Source organism: Acanthopagrus latus, chromosome 21, assembly GCF_904848185.1.
Source record: "Acanthopagrus latus isolate v.2019 chromosome 21, fAcaLat1.1, whole genome shotgun sequence".
Taxonomy (NCBI): domain Eukaryota; kingdom Metazoa; phylum Chordata; class Actinopteri; order Spariformes; family Sparidae; genus Acanthopagrus; species Acanthopagrus latus.
Genome location: NC_051059.1, coordinates 6087891 through 6107276, shown reverse-complemented (window position 1 = coordinate 6107276; position 19386 = coordinate 6087891). Strand labels below are relative to the sequence as shown.

General features: G+C 44.4%; 1 protein-coding gene across 3 annotated transcripts in view; it reads left to right on the top strand.

Annotated features, from left to right (window-relative positions):
- The window catches only part of LOC119011667, a 170893-nt gene that overhangs the window by 48480 nt on the left and 103027 nt on the right, over nucleotides 1–19386 (top strand). For all 3 annotated transcript variants that reach the window (XM_037084983.1, XM_037084984.1, XM_037084985.1), the window contains exon 2: nucleotides 7277–9105. In XM_037084983.1, the coding sequence (XP_036940878.1) occupies nucleotides 7570–9105 (1536 nt within the window). In that variant the 5' untranslated portion in view covers nucleotides 7277–7569. The remainder of the gene's footprint in view (nucleotides 1–7276; nucleotides 9106–19386) is intronic.

Genomic DNA, 19386 nt, shown 5'->3' with positions numbered 1-19386 from the left:
CCAGGCAGCCTTAGCCAGCACTTTACCTTACGACCAGACAAATCAGACTGAGAACCACTTGAACCCTCGCCAAAGGCAGTAAAATATGGGCCACAAATGTTGTCCCTGTCGTGACCTACTGGCACGTCTCCTGGCATTGTGATTCTCTGGACTGTCTCCTGTCAAGATTTATTTGATCTTTATGGCACCTTTCACATTTTATACACTGTAGCCGAAGACAAAGCGGCAGCAGAGGGGCCTGCATTCGAAATACATGCGAGAGCTGGAGCCAGTCGCACTGGAGCCAGTCGCACTGGATATTCGTAATTATTGATTTGTATCCAAGCACATCCTGGTTCTAAGAGAAGAGTCAGAACTGAATGCACATTTAAACAGGTAAAACAGGGTACAATACATGGACTAGTTCTGTTGCCATTGACTATTTACACCCAGTAACTGCCAGGTGTAACTGTTGCTTAGCAGACGGAAACAACAGACACATCTCATGCTGGCTTGCTAATGTGTGACCCGTTTAGACTATGTAAGAGTTAATACGGAATGTGAATGACAAAAGACACATTATAAAGTAAATTAAAAAAAACACAACAGAATTACAAATCATTGGGTTGAAGTGTTTGAATATATATATTTCCAACTCTTGCTTAACTGCACTAGAGCACCGCAAGACATTTAACCAGATTTTAAAAGTAAAACCCAATAAAGTGACCCACTAGGTTTGAAACTAGCCAGTCTTTAAGGACTTGTATGGATCTGCCAATAGTTGACACGGCCCAATCCTGTATTTTTTTCGTAAAAAGACTTTCAGCGCTTGCATCTCTCATGTTTACTGTTTTCAGTGCGCCCGCTGTGTTTTTAAAGTGCACTGTTCTTGCTTGATGTTCTGCGAGCCTCTGACTCTTGCCATTTAATGTAACCCCATTGATCTAGCTGAAAGCCAAGCAAATCCAAAGCCCCCTGTCGCTGCTCTGTTACACTGAGTCTTTTTTAGTCTTAATCTCACCAATAGGCAAACAGCCACCCATAAGCGGACTGAATTTCACAGCTCTTACCCCATGCAAAACTGTAAATTCATTCCGCTGTCAAGCCGCCGCTGACACATTGTTTACCTGCTCTCGTTTTTCCCCTTGTCCCCTCCGAAGCTCCGGCCCCTGGGGAATCATCTCATGCCCATAGGCTGCAGCTATTTGCTCTCTCAAGGGAAGGTAGCAGCACCTCCTGTCAGTAGATCAGTGAGGCTGAGATAAAGACAAGGCTGGGGACACAGGTGAGGAAGGTATTCATACATTAATGGACGAAAGCTCCTGCTGTTACTCACCTCAACGCTGACAGGTCTGCTTTTATCTCTCGGGGGTTCAAGGCGAGGACAGAGCTGCTTTACGGCGCTTTGCACTTAAAACTACCCGGTCGTCTTCCGAGGAGGACCTGACCCCCTCTTTTTTGCTCTGCCCATTTCTACACCTCTCCTTATCTTCTCACACACACCCTGACACACACAGACTGTATAAAAGCAGTCTCGGAACCCATCAGCTGTCGCTTGACAGCGATTTGGCCTTTTGGGGGAAAATGGACAATATTTCGGGGTTTCCAGTGAGGCCAGTGGATATCCGGGATATGTTTAACAGACCCCCCCCCGGGCCAAGACTTCCTTTTTCATGTGGTTTGAAGTCTGATTTGCAACTTGAACATTTGGAATAGAGAATAGAGTTGGAATTGAGCTACAACTCTTACCTGCATGTAAACAAAGCCCACTCAAACCTAATTTGTCCAAACCACTCAGACCACAAATGGACTACAAACAGAAGGCTTTGAATGCACAGACCCTGTCTTTTGCATACAGATTTTGAATTGCAGATATCTCGGCATCTTGATCAGTATTGATGTCTCTTTGAGAAAGATCAGTGTCCCATAAAGTGAAGCCAAGGTGGAAGTACCTTAAACCTGCAATCTGTTTACTGGCCACCAGGGTGCGACTTCACTGTTTGTGCATAGATGGCTGACTGTATAGAAGTCTGAAAGAAAAGACACTACTTCTCACTGATTTATTACTTCGATAAACAGTTTCTTAATGGGTTTATGGTCTCAGTTGCTAGTTTCAAATCTACTTCAACACAGCACAATGTTCATTTTATAAATGATGGTCCCTATTTGAGTAAAATGGATGATAAAGCAGGGTACGCTTTAGGGCACGGCTATCTCGTGATTTACAATCTTGTGATGGCGGCCTGTCAGGCGTGGGAATGCAGATCCCCTGCACTGTGCGCTTGTTTTTGTTCGTCCATGCTTTTGTCTCAGAACTTTGACCTTTTCCCAATGTGCTTTCAGTTGATGAACGTTGATTGTAACATTTCAGTTGGATAGAAATAATTTGTTCAGTGTTTGGTTTCATAAAAAAAACAAAGGGCTGTTAATTTTTCGGAAACTACATCGTCTGAAGCCTGTTCTTTTGCTAGCAAAATTAACGCAGTTAATGTGGAGTACAGATGCTATCCGAGCTAGTGACTTGACTACACTTTGCTCTATTCTCTTGTCCAAATATGTTTATTTGTGGCACCCAAAAAAGACAAAAATGGTGAAGTCCAGAAGACTTAGTTTAAGTATCTTGTCCTCAAACCAGCGGGTGACATCACAGCAGGCGGTCCACTTCTCTTATACAGTCTATATGCGCACACACCTTCTACCATCCCTCCGAACCGCACTGCTCTTCTTCCATCTCCATCTCTTTTTTTACGGAGCCCACCTTTGTTACCCCATGCATAATTCTTTTGCGGTGGCTGCTTTTTCTATCCCCTCCCGTTGTGAGAGAGCGCTCCCTTTCTTCTCTTTGACTTCACTGCGTCCAGAGAGGCAGTCCCCAGAGCTTTCTTTATATTTCTTACCAGCATAGTAAGAGGAGGATTTCTATGCATGTTCTGGGTTGTGTGGAGTATTCAGTTTTTTGTGTGCGTTCTCATGAATTTCATGAACACGGACTTTGGGAGGGTGGGTGGATGTGGTCTTGTCAGTCCGGGCATTTTTTATTATTTTTTTTTTAATATTGCGTTTTATTTATGCGTAAAGTAAATAATACATAATCTGTCAGATGTTTTGTCAGCAGGGCTTGAAGTCACATGGTGTGTGTGTGTGTTTGTTCATTGTTGTGGCGCGGGCGTGTGGGCGTGCTGCCGCGGCGGTGGTGGCAGCGGCGCATTTCTCTATGTTTGCCTGTTCGACAGGGAGGTTATGGAGAGAGGTAAAGACAGGCAGCAAGCAAGGAGGTGAATCGTAATTAAAACTTTCAGTCTCGTTAAGTTGGTGACAGCTTGTAATCGATGCAGAGGATCTGCCTCCAATACTAATGACCCATGAGATCATTGAAATTTGAGGTGGATTGGGACCAGTAGGAGGAAATTATAAAATATTTGCGGCCGTATTAATCAGGTCGCCGAGAAACTTCAGGTGTACAGAACTTATGGAAGAACTACAGTGTAGCTGGAATGACATGGTATTGAACCAGAAAATAAAACTCGACTATACATTATCTAAAACTCTAATTAGGAAGCGAGAGCTCCCTGGAGCTACGAACTGTATCACCCTATTATCTCTATTTACTGTACTTGAAAACATGCTAGCGTATGTACAGGCAACAGGTGAAATCCCCATTCTGATCCTCGCTGGTTCCACGAAAATGAAAACAACAATTTCCTTGTGTTACATTATATAAAGCCCTAATGAGGATATATGGGCTCCCTTGTGCTTCAAACCAGAGGACCCAATTATCTTCACTTACGGCTGTATAGGCCGATGCACCCAGGGTAATGGCATAACAATAGCTCTCCCCAAAGGTGCCGAGCACAATGTGAAAGGCTGTGACACAGATCAATACATTACAGAGGTGCCTTAACTCTGCTCCGAGTGAGAGATCGGCCCCTGAAAATCATGTAAAAAGAGTAAAAGAATTGACGAACAAAAGCAGTTTTATTCCTACCTCGGTGCTTCAAAGAAAGCCTCACATTGACAAAATGTCCCACATGAAAATGTTATGAGTTTGTGTTCAGCTGGCGCCTGCGCTATGTTGATATTCCACGCTGCATCCTGCCACCTGCCCCAGGCTTGTTAACAAGGTGCCTGTGGCAATGATTGCCTGGCCATCAAACTCCCAGCTGATAAGTTCCTCTAGGAGAGCGCCGAGCTCTGTCATTGAATTCACCCCGATCGCCTCCTCATGCTGTACATTCAAGATAACGCGCCGCCAAACCCAGCCTGGCTTCCCCCTATAATGGCCTTTGTGAGGCTTATATATAAGTTATTCTGTAAGATCTGTCCTGCATCTGGCCACCCGTCTCATGCAGTACATCCAGTTTGCTGCATTTTATGATTTGACGACTAGATTTATATACACAAGTGTGGTGTTGTGGCCCGCTGTCAAGATGGTGGCCCGCGTGACACCTGTCACTTCCAATGCACCAAGGCCATGGGACGGGATTGGCTGATTGATTGAAGCCTCAGAGTGCATGGAGGGTGAGGGACGCGGTGACAGGCCAGTGATTGACACAGATGAGAGAGAGGAAACGAGGATGGGAGCGAAGCAGCGCAGAGGACAGGATACTAAAACAATAGCGAGTTAAGGAGATGGGGATAGAGGGAGATTTAGGGAGATAGATGGGCCGCGGAAGAGACAGGTGGTGAGTGGGAGAGGTGGGAAAAGAGAACGCGGAGGAAGGGGGAGGGCTGGATAATCTTTTTTTTTTTTTGTTTTTTTCCTTTGCTGTTCATCAAAAAGGTTTGCTTAGAAAAAAAAGGGAGGCTGAGAGAGAGAGAGGTAGCTGAGGACGTTGAGGAGAAGATGAGAGAGAGGAAAAGGGTGAAAAGTATTCCAGGAGGAAAATCCCAACTTCAGTCATGCCCCAGTGAATGTGCTGACAGGGTCTGTCTGCGCCACAGCGGAGCGAGTGTCATACACCCAGGCAACCCACACCACGCCGCACAGGACAGGATGAAGCCTGCAGTACTTAACCCGGAAAACACAAGTTTTTACAAAATGTATGAACATTGAAAATAGAGTTTGAAAGTTTTGTCTACAGAAAATGCCATGACTCAGTGCAGCTTTCTGATATAAAGAAAACTACTATATCCATGAAAAAACAAACAAAAACAAAACACCTGTAGTATGTCTTCTGTGGCGTTAAAGTGATCTGTCTGGGTTTGACCAGAACAGATAATGTTCCTAATGCCTTTTAAGAGGTATCATCCGAGTAACATGAGGCAATACTCTAGTGTTGTCAAAAATACAGATTTTTCTCAAAAAAATAACAGTTTAACAGTCATCTCATACGATACCGTTACACCAGTACCAGCTGTGTTTTCTCACTCTCCTCTCTGACAGCGAGTTCTCACACTGCTGTAGTGTCACCATAGCCCCACCTCCCCCAAGCAGTAAATTAAAGCTGCTGTTTGTGTTATTGTATTATTGCGATAAATGCTTAATAGCTCTGTATTGAAACAGTAATCGCTGTTACAGTACAGTACATAGTGTTTGGTCAGTTGCCCACATCTCCTCCCCCCATCCATGCATCCAAAGAGAAAATAAATGTTCTGGTATCTCTGCCCTCTTTATCCAGTCAGGACAGAGAACACCATAAAGAGGCGTTCCTGTCTGCCAGCAACGTCGGAAACAGCGTAAGCGACCAGTGCCAGCGCTCCCGGTGGTCAAGCGAAGAAAAATGCTTGAGAAAAGGGAAGAGGCAAAGAGAGCGAAATGAAAAAAAGAAAAAAAAAAAAGAAAACAGGGAGTCATGTGAGGTAGAGGGGAAGGAGGGGATTGCTAACTGCGAAATGGACAGGAAGTCAGCTAAAATGCTTACGGCAGCTTTAACTAAGACGCTTAACTCACTGTACACAAGCCTTGTTGTATTTATCTCTTTACATTTGATGCCCTCAATGTTGTGCAAGATTTTTCTCAGTAGTATCAGCCATGCTACTGAATCTCGATATTTTTTTTTATTTTTTTCAAGGTCCTGAATAGGAGTTAGAAATTCTAGTCTATCAAAGTCTATCAAAAAAAAAACCTTCTGTCAATAGTTCTTTTACTCTCGTGATTAAAACATATTGATCTGAAGCTCAGTTCTGAAACTGTTCTGTAAATAGTTTCCTGATGAATAGAAAATATAGCAACTTGTGACCACCACATATCAACATCAGAATAGCCAAGCTCGCATTGTTTATTTATTATTTATATGTGAGTATGCATATGGATATAGATCATTTAGTTGGCTGAACAGATACAGATGAAAGTGTACTCGCTCTGCTCTAGTTTGGTCTGAAGTCTAAGAAAATAACCTTGAGGATGTCAATGAAAGACAATATTGAGCTTCTCTATGGTAGTGTTAGTGCTCACAAAACAGGATATATCAGTTTCTGTTGCTTAAATCTGTTTCTTGTGGGTCCACCAACCTACTGGAAGTGCAATGCAATATTGTTTTGCTTCTAAATGACACAAGCGCATGCCTGTCTTTTTCCTCCACGCATAGCAACAATTTATGTTAATGAAAAAGCTGGCAAATAGTCACATTATTGACTTGTCAGATGCGTGGGCCGATGTTACTGAATTGCTACTAATGTGTGCCGCCTCTTATCTTAAAAACAAGTGCGCTGATTGATATCTGACATTTTGATTCGGCGTAGGATTTCCATCCGAGGTTTGAGCGAGAGACATGCTGAGAGCGTGCGTGTCAGGCGGAACGCGAGCCGAGGAACCTTTTACATTGCTCAAGGCCCTTTGTACAACAAAGTGCATCTGCAGCAACGCCTTGCATCTGCATTGACATTCTAGCTGGCTGATCAAAGCGCGATATTAATTCGCCTAATTAATCACGCATCAAAGTGGAATGAGGCTAGTTTCATATTGCTTGTCCCTTTTTTTTCTTCTCTCTTTTTTTTTTTTTGCATTGTAGTCAGAAATCCTTGACAGCCGTTCCCATTACTGGAACGCTCAGAGCATTTTTTAATAGGTGTTATCCTATCTTTTTTCCACGTAGAATAGCATGATGATAACTTTGTCCCCGTCTATCTAATAGATGTGAGACAAAACACTTGGGTCATTATAAAGGTATAAATGGATATGTGTTCTGAGCCCTAAAAAGCCCTCTGTGCTTGTGAAAATGTGATTGCTGTGCTGTTAAAAGGTCTGTCCTTCCCTGCCTGTCTGTTAGCTCTCCTACCTGTCTGCGCCGCTCCACTTTTAATTAACGCAGTGCAATGATTAAAGTTTTAACTTAATTATCTTTATCTTTTCTCTCAGGGTGTTCTACCCTCCGTGGGAAGCTGAATGAGACGCTTCGCAGGAGGAGCGAGAAAAAACCAGCGGAGAGAGGCTTGGTGAGATAGAGGGAGATATTAGGCAGCGGGGAAAAAAAAGGGAGAAGGAGTGACTGACACCTGCCCTCCAGCTCTGTGTGAAGGGCACCGAATGCGAGCGTGAGAGGAGGGGCATGAAAAAAGGGAAAGCAGAGGAGAGAATGAAGACAACCGGAAAACAAGGCCTGCCTCACAGCAAACATCGCTCAAATTAGGACATCTCGACTACAAGACAAGATGATTACAAGAAATCTGCTCCTATTGGTTTCCCTGTGCCTGTGGGAGGGGCTCACAGGAGGCGCCTCGGCCAGTAAAGTTATCCGAAGGAGGGGAGTGGGCGGATCACACATGTTGAAGCTAGGGGAGGGCAGACCTGTGGACCAATGGGATGCAAGCATGGATGCGAATGCAATGCCCGTGGTGACTCTTAGAAACCTGATTAGTCATGAGCAGGCGGGTGACACCGGATCTTTCTCTTATTCCAAAATGTTGCAGAGTCATGGTGCTCCATTAGCAGCTAACAAGGAGAGGCAGGCTTTCAAGCCCAAACGGGAGGTTGATTCTGTTAATAGAAAGGAACTGACTGCGCACATGTTAGCCAATAGCAGGGAGACAAACCAGGATGCGAAGAAAGTCAGGAACAACACCAAGATTGCAGAGACGTCTACCAAAACAGGAAGGTCAGAGAAAACGTTAACGATGCACCACAAGCCAGATTTGCACACCAACAGGACCAGGTTTAAATCAGGCCCTAGATCCAGGAGCAGACCTGATTTGGGGGTCCATACCACGGGTGTGCCAGGAAAAGGATTCAGCATAGATTCAAACCGAAAGCTCAACCTCACTGGGAGTTATGGGGTTCTGAAGCTGCTGTCGAAAGAGAACCTCGTCAGGATCGTCAATTCCCAAATGCAAAATGTTCCCAGCCTGAGCTTCCCGAGCAAGGGCAGCCGGAGCAGGAAGAGGGACTTGATTGACGTTAATCACGGACAGTTGGAGGCTCAGAAAGTGCAGCGACAAGATATAGCTGTCACTCAGTTTCACGCTGGATTTGATAATCAGACTGCGTTACCTTCTGTAAGCCCAGTCACCACCCCAGATCTTAATCGAGACCAGGGCGCCAGCACTCGTAATAATCCGCTAAGTGATGTCAGCCCAGCTTTAAGTAAAGGCCAGGGCAACCCGGGAATGCAGGGTTCAGATAGTGGCGATAACATGAGCAAACACCTCGTCCATTTACTGTCAACACCTCGCAGCGTGGTCAGTCTCAGCCCGGAGAAGGAAGTAGTAATCAGCCAAACAGACCCGCCATTTACATCGACAAAACACTTCCTGGCGTATGTTCCCCCCGAAACAAATGATTCCCCACTGTCTGGGCTGACGATGCAACCCCTGGGAGTGAGACCAGGGAACAGAGCAGCAGATTCCCATAGAGACCCATTAACAGAGTCAGTTCACACTGCTCAAACAGAACTCAGCACAGCTCAGTACCCTGCAGATGAAGACAACACACTTGTCAACAGCAGTCATGTCCTGAGGCTCCACCCGGCTCCCGAATGGAGCCACGATACAAAAGACACTGCGATGCAAGCTGTCGATCCAGAAAATGGGAACAGCCTTGTGTTTGAGGAAGCAGAGTCAGAGGTGGAGGAGGATGTGCGCGACAGGATGGAAAGGAAGGGGTCGCGCTCTCGGAGCAGGAGGAGCTGGATCTGGAACCAGTTCTTTGTGATTGAAGAGTACGCTGGGCCTGAACCTGTGCTCATTGGAAGGGTAAGTGAAGAGAAAAGTTCATTCATCATTTAGGAAGGCCATGAACTATTTTATGAATGTTTTATGAATATTTAAGACGCTCTCCAACTTTAGACGCCACTTACATGGCTTATTTCACCTCAACGCCTTCATTCAGGTACACATTTCATGTGAGAAGTGGTTAGCATAATTTAACCCCAGTCACGCTCCCAATTTTTTGTGCATTGTTATAAACGTGCAATTGGAATCGATTTACATTGCTCCAGCGTGGGGTACCTTTGAGGTTGCCATAAAAAAAAAAAAAAAAAAAGCTTCAATGAATCAATGGTCAATTGAGGCGCAACAAAAGCCCCAGATCCAGTTTGCCCAAGGGGCTAGTCATGATCACTACCAATCCGCCCTCGCCAATGGGAATTGACATATCCAGGAGAATTAATAGCTTTACTTTTTCCTTCCACCATTGATCCTCACCCCGGGGCAGAAAGCAAGAGTAGTCCGAGTGTTCCCTCATTTCCCTGTAGGTCAGGCCTGTCAGCACTCCTCCCTCATGGTCAGAGGTCTGCAAGGTCCCGCTAATGCTATTTCATTCAGACTGATTTACACTTGGTTTGACAGGATTTATCACTCGTTCTCCCTCACCACAACACACAGGGCGGTAGTCCTATTGCTCTGCTTTTGTAATTTATTAGAATCATTGCCTGGGCATGTCTAACCCCCCCCCCCCCCCGCCGTACCCGCCGCACACTCCCCCCTCCTTTGACAGAGTGAGCAGATGAGTGTGGGGGAGGTCACATGGACTGGACAGAAGGTGTCTCGGAGCCCCTGCACTGTAATGGCTATGCTTGCGGTCCTCAGCATGCGCCAACTGTCTCAGTACCCAGCTGCGGTAGATGAGCTAATTTATAAGCCTGTGTGGCCAGTTTGCTGAGCAAATGAATAGTAATGATCCCTGTGTGACTGCTGCAGGCTGTTGGAAGCCACAGAGTTAGAAGTTGGTGTGTGTATGTATGAGTGCTCCAAGTTTAGCTGGTGCTTAAGAGCTTCAGCTTGGTAGGAGGTATACTCAGTGTACAAAAAAGGCTCGGATCGCTCTGCCGTTTTAGATTTTAACATCCAGGTGCGCACAGATGGGCCGGGCCCTGCAGCCTTAATGCACAGCCTCCCCAAATGCACAGATGATTAGCCAACATTTAATTTGGCGGTTTTTGCGTTTGCACCATGACTGATGAGGGTCTGATACCAAACACTATGAAGCACCGTTAGTGGCCACAGAGAAGATGTAAGAGCTAACAGTCCAGCTTACAGATGGCACTGTGTGTAAAGCCATTAGTGCCAATCTGCTGTGTCAAGCAGGTATTTATGCCAGCACATTGTATGGCACTCAAGGAGGGAAGAACGCCAGGACACACACATGCCCATATGATAGTGCTGACACTTGGAATTTGCCCAGAACACCATTGTGCCTGTGTGTTTGTGTGTGTGTGTGTGTGTGTGTGTGTATGATTAGTCCCCCCTACTGTATTAGACAGTGACGGCACACATGAATAATGCTCTTATAGATCTAAATACGCTTATGAATTTTTAATCTCCTGCTCTGCTCCAGTGTAGGCCGGCACTATAGGTAGAGAGATCAATGCGGACACACTGCCCTGTTTTTCTCCCTTGTGCTCTGACGGAGAGGGCCGTGATGGAGAGTGTGATGAAATTGGCTGCACGGGCCAGAACAGCTCCAACTGCCAGATCCAACACCAAATTCAGGGTCAATCAGCTGCGAAGTGTGCTGGCTGTGACACAAAACACGTGTCTCCTTCAGTCGGCCACTTCGCGCCCACGCACACGCCCAGACACACAAACAATGCACATCTAAAGGTGTGATTCTGCTTTAATTATGGGCTCTCTTCAAAAACCTGCTCTCCAACACTGATTCATGCTGTTTTTCTGGTGTGATCTCGGACGGTTCGGTCTGGATAAATCTCTGCTAAAGCTGGAAACAAGAGCCAGGACTCTAATCTGTGATGTCAATGGGAAACAAAGGCTCTGCAGCTAAACTGATAATGAATTAGGGGCCAACTTTGTACACACGTTGACGGGACCCAGTGTACTGCTGCATGGACATTTATAAGCGCTTCCTCTCTGATTTCTAATTGTTAGAAAGCACCATAAAAGCAGCACATTTGGTATGAAATCTGAAAAAGGAAGCCAGTGGATCACACCATTCGCTGCAGGTGGAGGGGCCCTCGAAATGTATTGATATCGTAAAAGATCTGATTTTTTGTTTATCTTGGTGTCTTGTTTTGGGAGAGATGTTCAGGTTCATGGGAGTTGCCAAAAAGGGCACGAAACATTCTGAAGAGTGATTTGTCTGACTCAGATTTTCTTCACTTCATCAGCACTCTCTCTGTCTCTCTCTCCTGCAAACACACACACACACACACACACACACACACACACACACACACACACACACACACACTCATGCACATATTCACAGACACACACACACACACATGCAGGCTCACAGACGATGCTTGTGTTACTATATTTTCTCACGCTGGAGTGTCTCTGCCCCATGATAATTGTGAATTTAATTGATGCTGTCACATGGTCTGTAATGGGGTTTCAAGTGATTGCAGAGGCAGAGTGAAAGAAACACAGATTTTTCTTGAGGAGAAAAGGCGCCTCAGCAGAGCTGGGATTAAGAAAAAAACACCACTTTCTGATTAGCTTTTCTTCCATCCTCACTCTCCTCTTGAAATGCAAACTCCCTAACACCTCATGTGGGGAGGAAACGTGACATATATACAGTAGTTTCTTCCTCTGTTAGGAAATTCCATCGTCTCCATCTTGCCGCGCATCACCTTTATAACAGCCGAAGTGCAGGCACAACCTGGTAAGTCGACGAGCAGGCGTGTGTTATTCACCAGTGCAACAGGAAATGGACCTAGGCTATCATCATCATTAGCATATCATTAATATCAGCATGAACATACATAATTCATGGTTAGTGAAATACGCCTGTATTACACAATTAACATTACAGTCTTTGTTACACATGACTCCCACGTTACAGCAAAGCATTAATGTAAAACATGCAAACATCAATGTGAATCAGTAATTAAATACTTTCAGAGTGTGACACGCCAAATACCAACCACGTCCCTGAGCGGGGTGCGCTGAGCTTTCTTATTATTTTGAATCATTCATTAACAGTCACGGCGCTGCGAAAATGAAGTTGAAAGATTCCACCAGCCCGAGGGGTGTCTAAAGATATATATATAACACAGTTATTGACCGCTCTGATATTGATAACTCCTGAGCCTCTGTGTGGCGCCTCTGGGCGCAACGTGTGCGCACATGATATTGCGAAAGCACTAGTGGGAAGTCGGCAGCATGATGCAAGAACAAGAAGGAGGCCTTCACAGGAAGTTAAGTGCTTCTCTGAGACTCTGTACGTGTGGAGGCACATTATGTTTTTCTCTGATGCTCACTCGAGCAAAGCCCTTTCATCATTAGCTACAAGCCGGCGGTAGAAAGTAACTTAGTACATTTACTCAAGCGAATTCTGAGGTAAAGTGCTTCTACTTAATGATTTCTATTTTGTGCCACTTCATACATCACTGCCTTTCAAAGGGGAACATTGAACCCTTTATATCTTAGCTGTAGATGCTAGTTTTCAACACTGACATGCTGCCCAGAAGCAGTTACATCTGTAATAACAAACCAATAATTCCAGGTACACAAATCAACAACAATAAAAGGACTCTGACAACGGCATTTCCTGATGGCGGTGGTGCCCCCTGATGGAGAATGCTCCTTGCCTCACCTCAAAATCTGTAGCACCCGATAGCACAGTCCTGTCTCGTTACAACACTTTGTTGTTGTACCTCAAGAGGTGATAGTGAATACCAGAGGCATCCAGCCTGCCCTCAGTCCGACATGAGCGCCCCGATGGGACGGGAATAAACGCAAAACAAGAGTTAGCCTAACATTAGCATTTAAACTGCTGGAAACAGCTGTTAGTGGGTAAACTTACATATAGCACCTTTAAAGTGATAATTTCACATTTTCAGAGCTCGAACCCAATTAGCTATGATAATTACAGCTTTACTTTGTTTCACTTACTAGATATATCAACAATTGTGAGTTATGTGTAGTCGTTTGTATCGTCAGTGGAGGAGTCTGCCATTCTTGTGCTGGATTCTAATGGCCCATTTTGGGCCCATATACATTTGTCATGTCACCCTGAGAACAGAGGAGCAGCACAGCAGGTCCCAGGTATTCTGAGGAGGAAACACAGTCGCGTTGGTAAAAGTGAGTCACGCAGCACAAAACGGCAATTTATAAAGATCACAAGCAGCAGGAGTTGCTCGTCTTCTATTCTATATCTGAAGCTGCTCAAAACAATTTTTTTTTTTCTATTTGTATGTCGAAGATAATACTTTTGTACTCTTAGCAAATGTTTAAAAAGAATGTCACTCTGATACTGCTACTTTTACTTAAGTAAAACATGTGAATACTTGTCCCACCTCTGCTGAATGGAGGTGCCTTTAATTTCCTCCCCTGACCTGAATCGAGGCTGACACAAACCCACTTTCTGGGAAACACACACAAACTTCCAAATACGTATTCGTGACAAAAATCCAAAGTGTGTGTTAGCACACAAATACATCACACACACACACGCGCGCAGAGGTACTGCTTCAAAGTCATAAATAACACTACTCAGATAAAAGGGTCCTTTATGAAAGTGAAGGAAGGAGGGAGGCATGGAGTCACACAGACATGAAATATGAAAACAAGAAGAGTGTGTGATGGTGCCAATAGGAGGCTCGACACTAACTGTAAACACACACCTCCTGACAAGGAACCCATCAATAATGATGAAAAAAATTGTCTTCTAGCAAGCAGCTCTGCGTTTTAGCCCGATTCCACTCTGACTCTCCCAGTAGAAATCATTTAGCCTCCGGGTCCGAGCGCAGCAGGGGTGAGACGGCAATTAGGGAGTGCCTGTTCGAGGGAGGGAGGAGAAATGGAGATAACAAGACAGAGGAGAGCGGGATTACCATGCAGGATGAACAAGGGATGATGCGGAAGAGAGGGGGGTAAACCCAGCGAGAGAACAGAGAGAGGTCAAGGAAGGAAAGGGGATGTGCGGCGCAGCGAGGGCTGCGTTGATGGCATGCCGATGTGCACGGCGAACGGGCACCGGGAACAAAGAGTGGTGGAAAGTGAGGAAAGGTTAATGGCTTACAACTGGCAGAGGGGAAGAACGTGTGAGGCAGTTTAAGGGAAGAGGAAGGAGGGGAAAGAGTGAGAGATCACACACGTTTCTAAAGCTGACCTCACAGCCCGCCGAGGCCTGAAGCTCGCCGGGGACAGACAGACCGGAGAGAGAAAGAGAGGGTTATGAAAAGAGGCAGCCGGGAATCCAGGGCATCAGCGCAGGGACGGGCAGGGTTTACACAGAGGAAGACACACGAGGGTAGGCGAGAGGGAGCGAGAGAATAGAGGGAGCAGTTAAATGCCATTTTATTGCAAGCCCCTGTGGAAGCCACATTCAAATGTGCCTCTGCGTGTGAGTGGGTGCAGGATCACACAGAGGAAAATAATAGACGGGATGACTGAGGGAACAAGGCCACGAGGAGAAAAGGAGAGGAAGAAAAAGAGGAGAAAACTGTAGAGTCTATTAAAGATTGAATTCAAAGGAAACACAGCTTGCCTTTCTTCACGTTACTTCCAATCTCCCCTCTCTCTTTATAGCCCGTGTTTCATCTCAGGATAATGTCGAACAAATCAGCTAAGCGAGCGTCTGAATTTAAAGCGCCATTCTCCCGCATGTGAGGACTGAAGTGTTTTATCACTGAGAGTATATGAACTGCTCGGAATACGTCTGTGCCATTTCCAACTTAATATGAAAACGCATTTGTGGATAACCCCCGGAAAAGTGGGTTGGTATGTGCGTAACCTTAACAACCTCGGGTAATGTAATAACGTAAAGTAAGGCACAAATTGGGGAGCTGGAGCCGGTTTATCGCTTGAGGGCAACCCTCCAAGGTTAGCTGTGTCAGTGGCGAGATATACAGTGTGTGTTTAGCCGTAATGTGACATAGGGAATATGTGAAGGGAAGAGGCTGCGCAGGAGCTGAATTTATGCACAACCCGGTGTGAGCCCTGTGACCGTGACCTTGAGCTAATATTTATGCGCTGGCCTGGACAGCGCACTCCACTTCTCCCCGCGGCCCCGAAGGAGCCCGTGAGTCAGGGAGCGGAGGGCACCGCGAGAGAGGGGAGGGCGGAAGAGGATAAAGAGGGAGAGGGGTCTCATGACAGAAAAGATAGAGAAACTGAGGGTGATGAAGGCAGAAGCTGAAAGGTGACACAACTCACCCTCAGGCAGAATCTGGTCAGTTAATCATCGCCGCGCTTCCTCTCATATCAACTTTGCCAACCAGTTACCAGTGGATGAGTGTTTTTGGCATATAAATACAATATTCATATCATTCTGCTGAAGCTGAATTCATTAATTAATTGGCATCAGTATTAACTCAAACATCAACGCATTGTCAGTACCAAAGCAATAAATCATTTGCTGTTGCTGTGGAGTACTATACACAGTGGAGTATTCACATGTTAACATAAATGCTGTGGTAGATTAGGCTGTTGGGCTAGATTCTGAGCTTTGGAGATTTACTTTTCTTGGACTAGATTCCAGCACCAAAGGCAGAGACGTTGGTAATCCAAATATAGTGAAACATCTACTTGCTGAACATGAGTTTGAACTTTTAACATTGCAATGCTCGTGTGGTTACCCAACATGCTGCAAATTAGCTTTTGTTAAAGGAGGCATATTATGCTAAAGTTCAGGTAAATAATTGAATTCTCGGTTACTGCTAGAGTAGTTTGACATGCTTTAATACTGTGTGGTGCTGCAGCACTGTATCCCCCTTCTGTCTGTCAGGTATAGTTCCTTTCTCTTTAGGCTCCACCCTCCCGAATACCCAGTTTGCACTGATTGGTCAACTGACACAGGCCTGAGTCAGCACCGCTCACCGTGTGTCTCTTGTCTATCATGTTTTCAGTTTTAGTTATCTTTACTTCTGTTATGAGCAGAGGCATAAATTGTGCAACTGTGTGCCATGGTGACATCACCGAATTAAAGGCAGGACTACTGACATAGCATTTCAGACACTTCAGGAGCAGGGTTTTCTGTGGGAGAGAGGAGCTAATGTTGGTATGGACTTTTTTTTTTTTTTTTACTTTAAAGAACTTTCACATGGGTAAGAACTTAAATAACACACTGAAAGGACAATCAAATGAGCTAGAAAAGATTTCTCTTTTGTCACACAGGAAACTCTCAGTTCTTGAGTTCTCAGTATCTCTTATCAAGTACTACCTAGTGTTAAGAGAACATTTACAGATACAGATACAGATACAGACATAGAGCTAAACAAACATAGCAAGCTACTTAAGTATAATCAAATTCCAGTCTTGTTGAATTAGTAAAATTTAACCAGCTTGTGTCAACCAAGTCAACAGTCATGCTTACACTGAGGCTCATTGTAAAGAAAACCAAATGTAAGGCACATTAAAAGATTAGGCCCACAGCTTGTTTCTAACAAAGTAAAAATGGTTGTCAGGCTATCATGCTCATGTCTAGCAGGCTCATTTACCATGTGTACCATATTAGTGTAGCCTGCTAGCATGCTAATGTTAGCAAATACAGTGTTCCTCAAACTTTTTTATATCATGTACCATCTTATTATATTATATTAGGCCGGGTGATAAAATACACTATTGTAGGCCTGCCACTTTTGGCTTACTGTTTTGCGTTGCGTGCTGCTAACATTAGCAGGGGCTGTGGATGCTTCAGCAGCACTGCTGTTGTAGCCGCTAGCACACATGTTCGCTGTTCACTGTTTTGAACTTGATTTTCAACATGGCTGCACAAAATATGTCCTCCTGCTATGTAGTGTTTTTGAACCTTTTGAACCTGCTCATTGTCACAGTAATCATGGATGACTTATGCAGGTGACATGTGAGAACGTGACTTAAAGGCAGGCTGAAACAAAGATATTATAGGAATGTACTTTTATTTAATTTTTAATAACATTACACAAAAGCCTGCAGTATTTTGATAGCACTGTATATTTTTTAAATCTACTTGTTCTTTTTTCGTACAGGGAGCTCATGTAGCCTACCCCCTGTGGTACTGTGAAGTTAACTAAAGTGAGATTTGGACTCTAGATCATGAAAAGTTTATTTCTTGAAAATGAACAACCTTATTTCTGCTCCTGCGGTTGTTATAATTGTCAAGCCTGTATAATTTGAATTAGATTTGTGTAGAGCCACTTTTACATATTTAACAGACACAGAGACGCATTCTAATTCATTTGAGGCCTGTGTTTCTGGCCACACGGCAGACTTAAATCCAATATTCGCCCTTGTCTGTGTCTTGCTTTTGGTCTCCTGTGCACAATATCTGGCTCCTTAGCATCTAAATGCTCCGCTATGTTCACCAGCTACTCTGTCTGTCTGCTGTTAGGTGCTTGGCAGGTAGTATATAGTGGGTTTATGAGAGCTCTTTTGTTTGAAATCAACCGCCTGCTGAGGCTGAGAACAAGGTTGATGAAAGCGATGAGGGTGAACCCAACAGTAAAACTGCAGGCTTAAAAAACAAAATAACGAGCAGAAATACTGCATCAAACAGAGGCGTTTCATCCATCGTTAATATGAAAATATGGATTAGAGCAGCTTTAAATTTCTCCAGCATTGTAATAAAAGCATCAATGTTTTAATACATTCCGTTGAACACTTACTCGTAGTGGAACATAGGCAGTTTTTTGTGTAGGAGATAGAGGCCATGGGAGGGAAGCTCAGAGGGGATGGGGAAATGAGCCCTATGAGGGCAGGTCACAAGGAGAGAGCAGGGTCAAGATGAGACGAGCAGGAGGCCAGGGGAGGGCAGAGCGAATGGGTGGTAGGTGGCACCGGGTCGGAAGGAGGTGACAGAGGTGAGGAAGTGGGAGGAGGAAGATGGGAGAGGAGGGAATCTTCTCTTCAGCCTGCTGTCAGATGCAGAAACACGGGTAAATATTTTAATGCATCCTGAGAGGCATGCCAGCACAAACACACACATGCTGAGATGCATCAGTCACAACCACACAGTGCATTTATACTATACGTCCCATACACATTATGGCAATTATTTTAAAGTGTGATGATATGAAAGGACTTGCACACATTTTGCAACTGTACAACACTGTACATTATATATATTTTGAAACAATATATTACAGAAATGCAACTACAGTACATTGATGATTTTGAGGGAATACATGTTGGGTTTCTGCAAACGACAGACATGTGTGAACTTTATATTTATTTTATCTTAAATTTTCTATTTTATGTTGTGACAACTAATGCTGCCTGTACACGTGTTAGTTTTACCCACAATAACCACCTGGTCAGGGTTAGGAGAACAGTATGTTTTGGCTTACCCTGTTCTATTGCCAAAAGCACGACTGGAATTTACGTTTTTTTTTTGTGAATCAGAGAGTCACATTATATTTATTGTGTGTCAACTGCACGCAATATTATTGACTGTGAATCTTGCCAGAACAATGTTAGCTAATAGCTGAGCCAAAGGGTTTTATGAGCCGACTGGACGGTTTATCTGCCATTGTCAAGGTGTATCTAAGGTTTGTCCTGTTTACTGGAGCAGTGAGCAATGTTCCCATTGCATATGAATATTAGTGCAATCTCATTGTAAGTATCCATTATTGACTGTAATGGATGTTCCAGCTGTTATTCAAGGTGTTGCCAGGGAAGGGGACTTATTGCTCTGATTCTGATCTCAAATCAGGTCGATTAGGTTTTAGGGCAGCCTCTACTCAGTGCAGTAATTCCTGATAATGGCCAACTCCATTATCCCTTACATATAATGTTGTGTAATGTGACCATGTGACATGTTGTGGTAGTATTGATATGAAACATACAAATAATACAAATCTTTCCTATATGTGGTTTGCAGAAATGCAAAATACCAACATTTTATTCTGGGGACTGGGCTGTTATTTATATGTAAGTGTAAGTGTAAGTGCCTGTGTACTATTGTTCACATATATAAATTTTACTGTATATTTGTATCAACCCCCCCCCCAAAGATCGGTCGTTGCCTCTCTACTCAGAAAACTCCATACTAATACCAAAGTGATGAAAAAGATAATACACAGTGCTGTCCCTTCCAGTATTTCACACTGTTCCATTTCCTTCACACACACATAAACACACAGACCTCTGGTG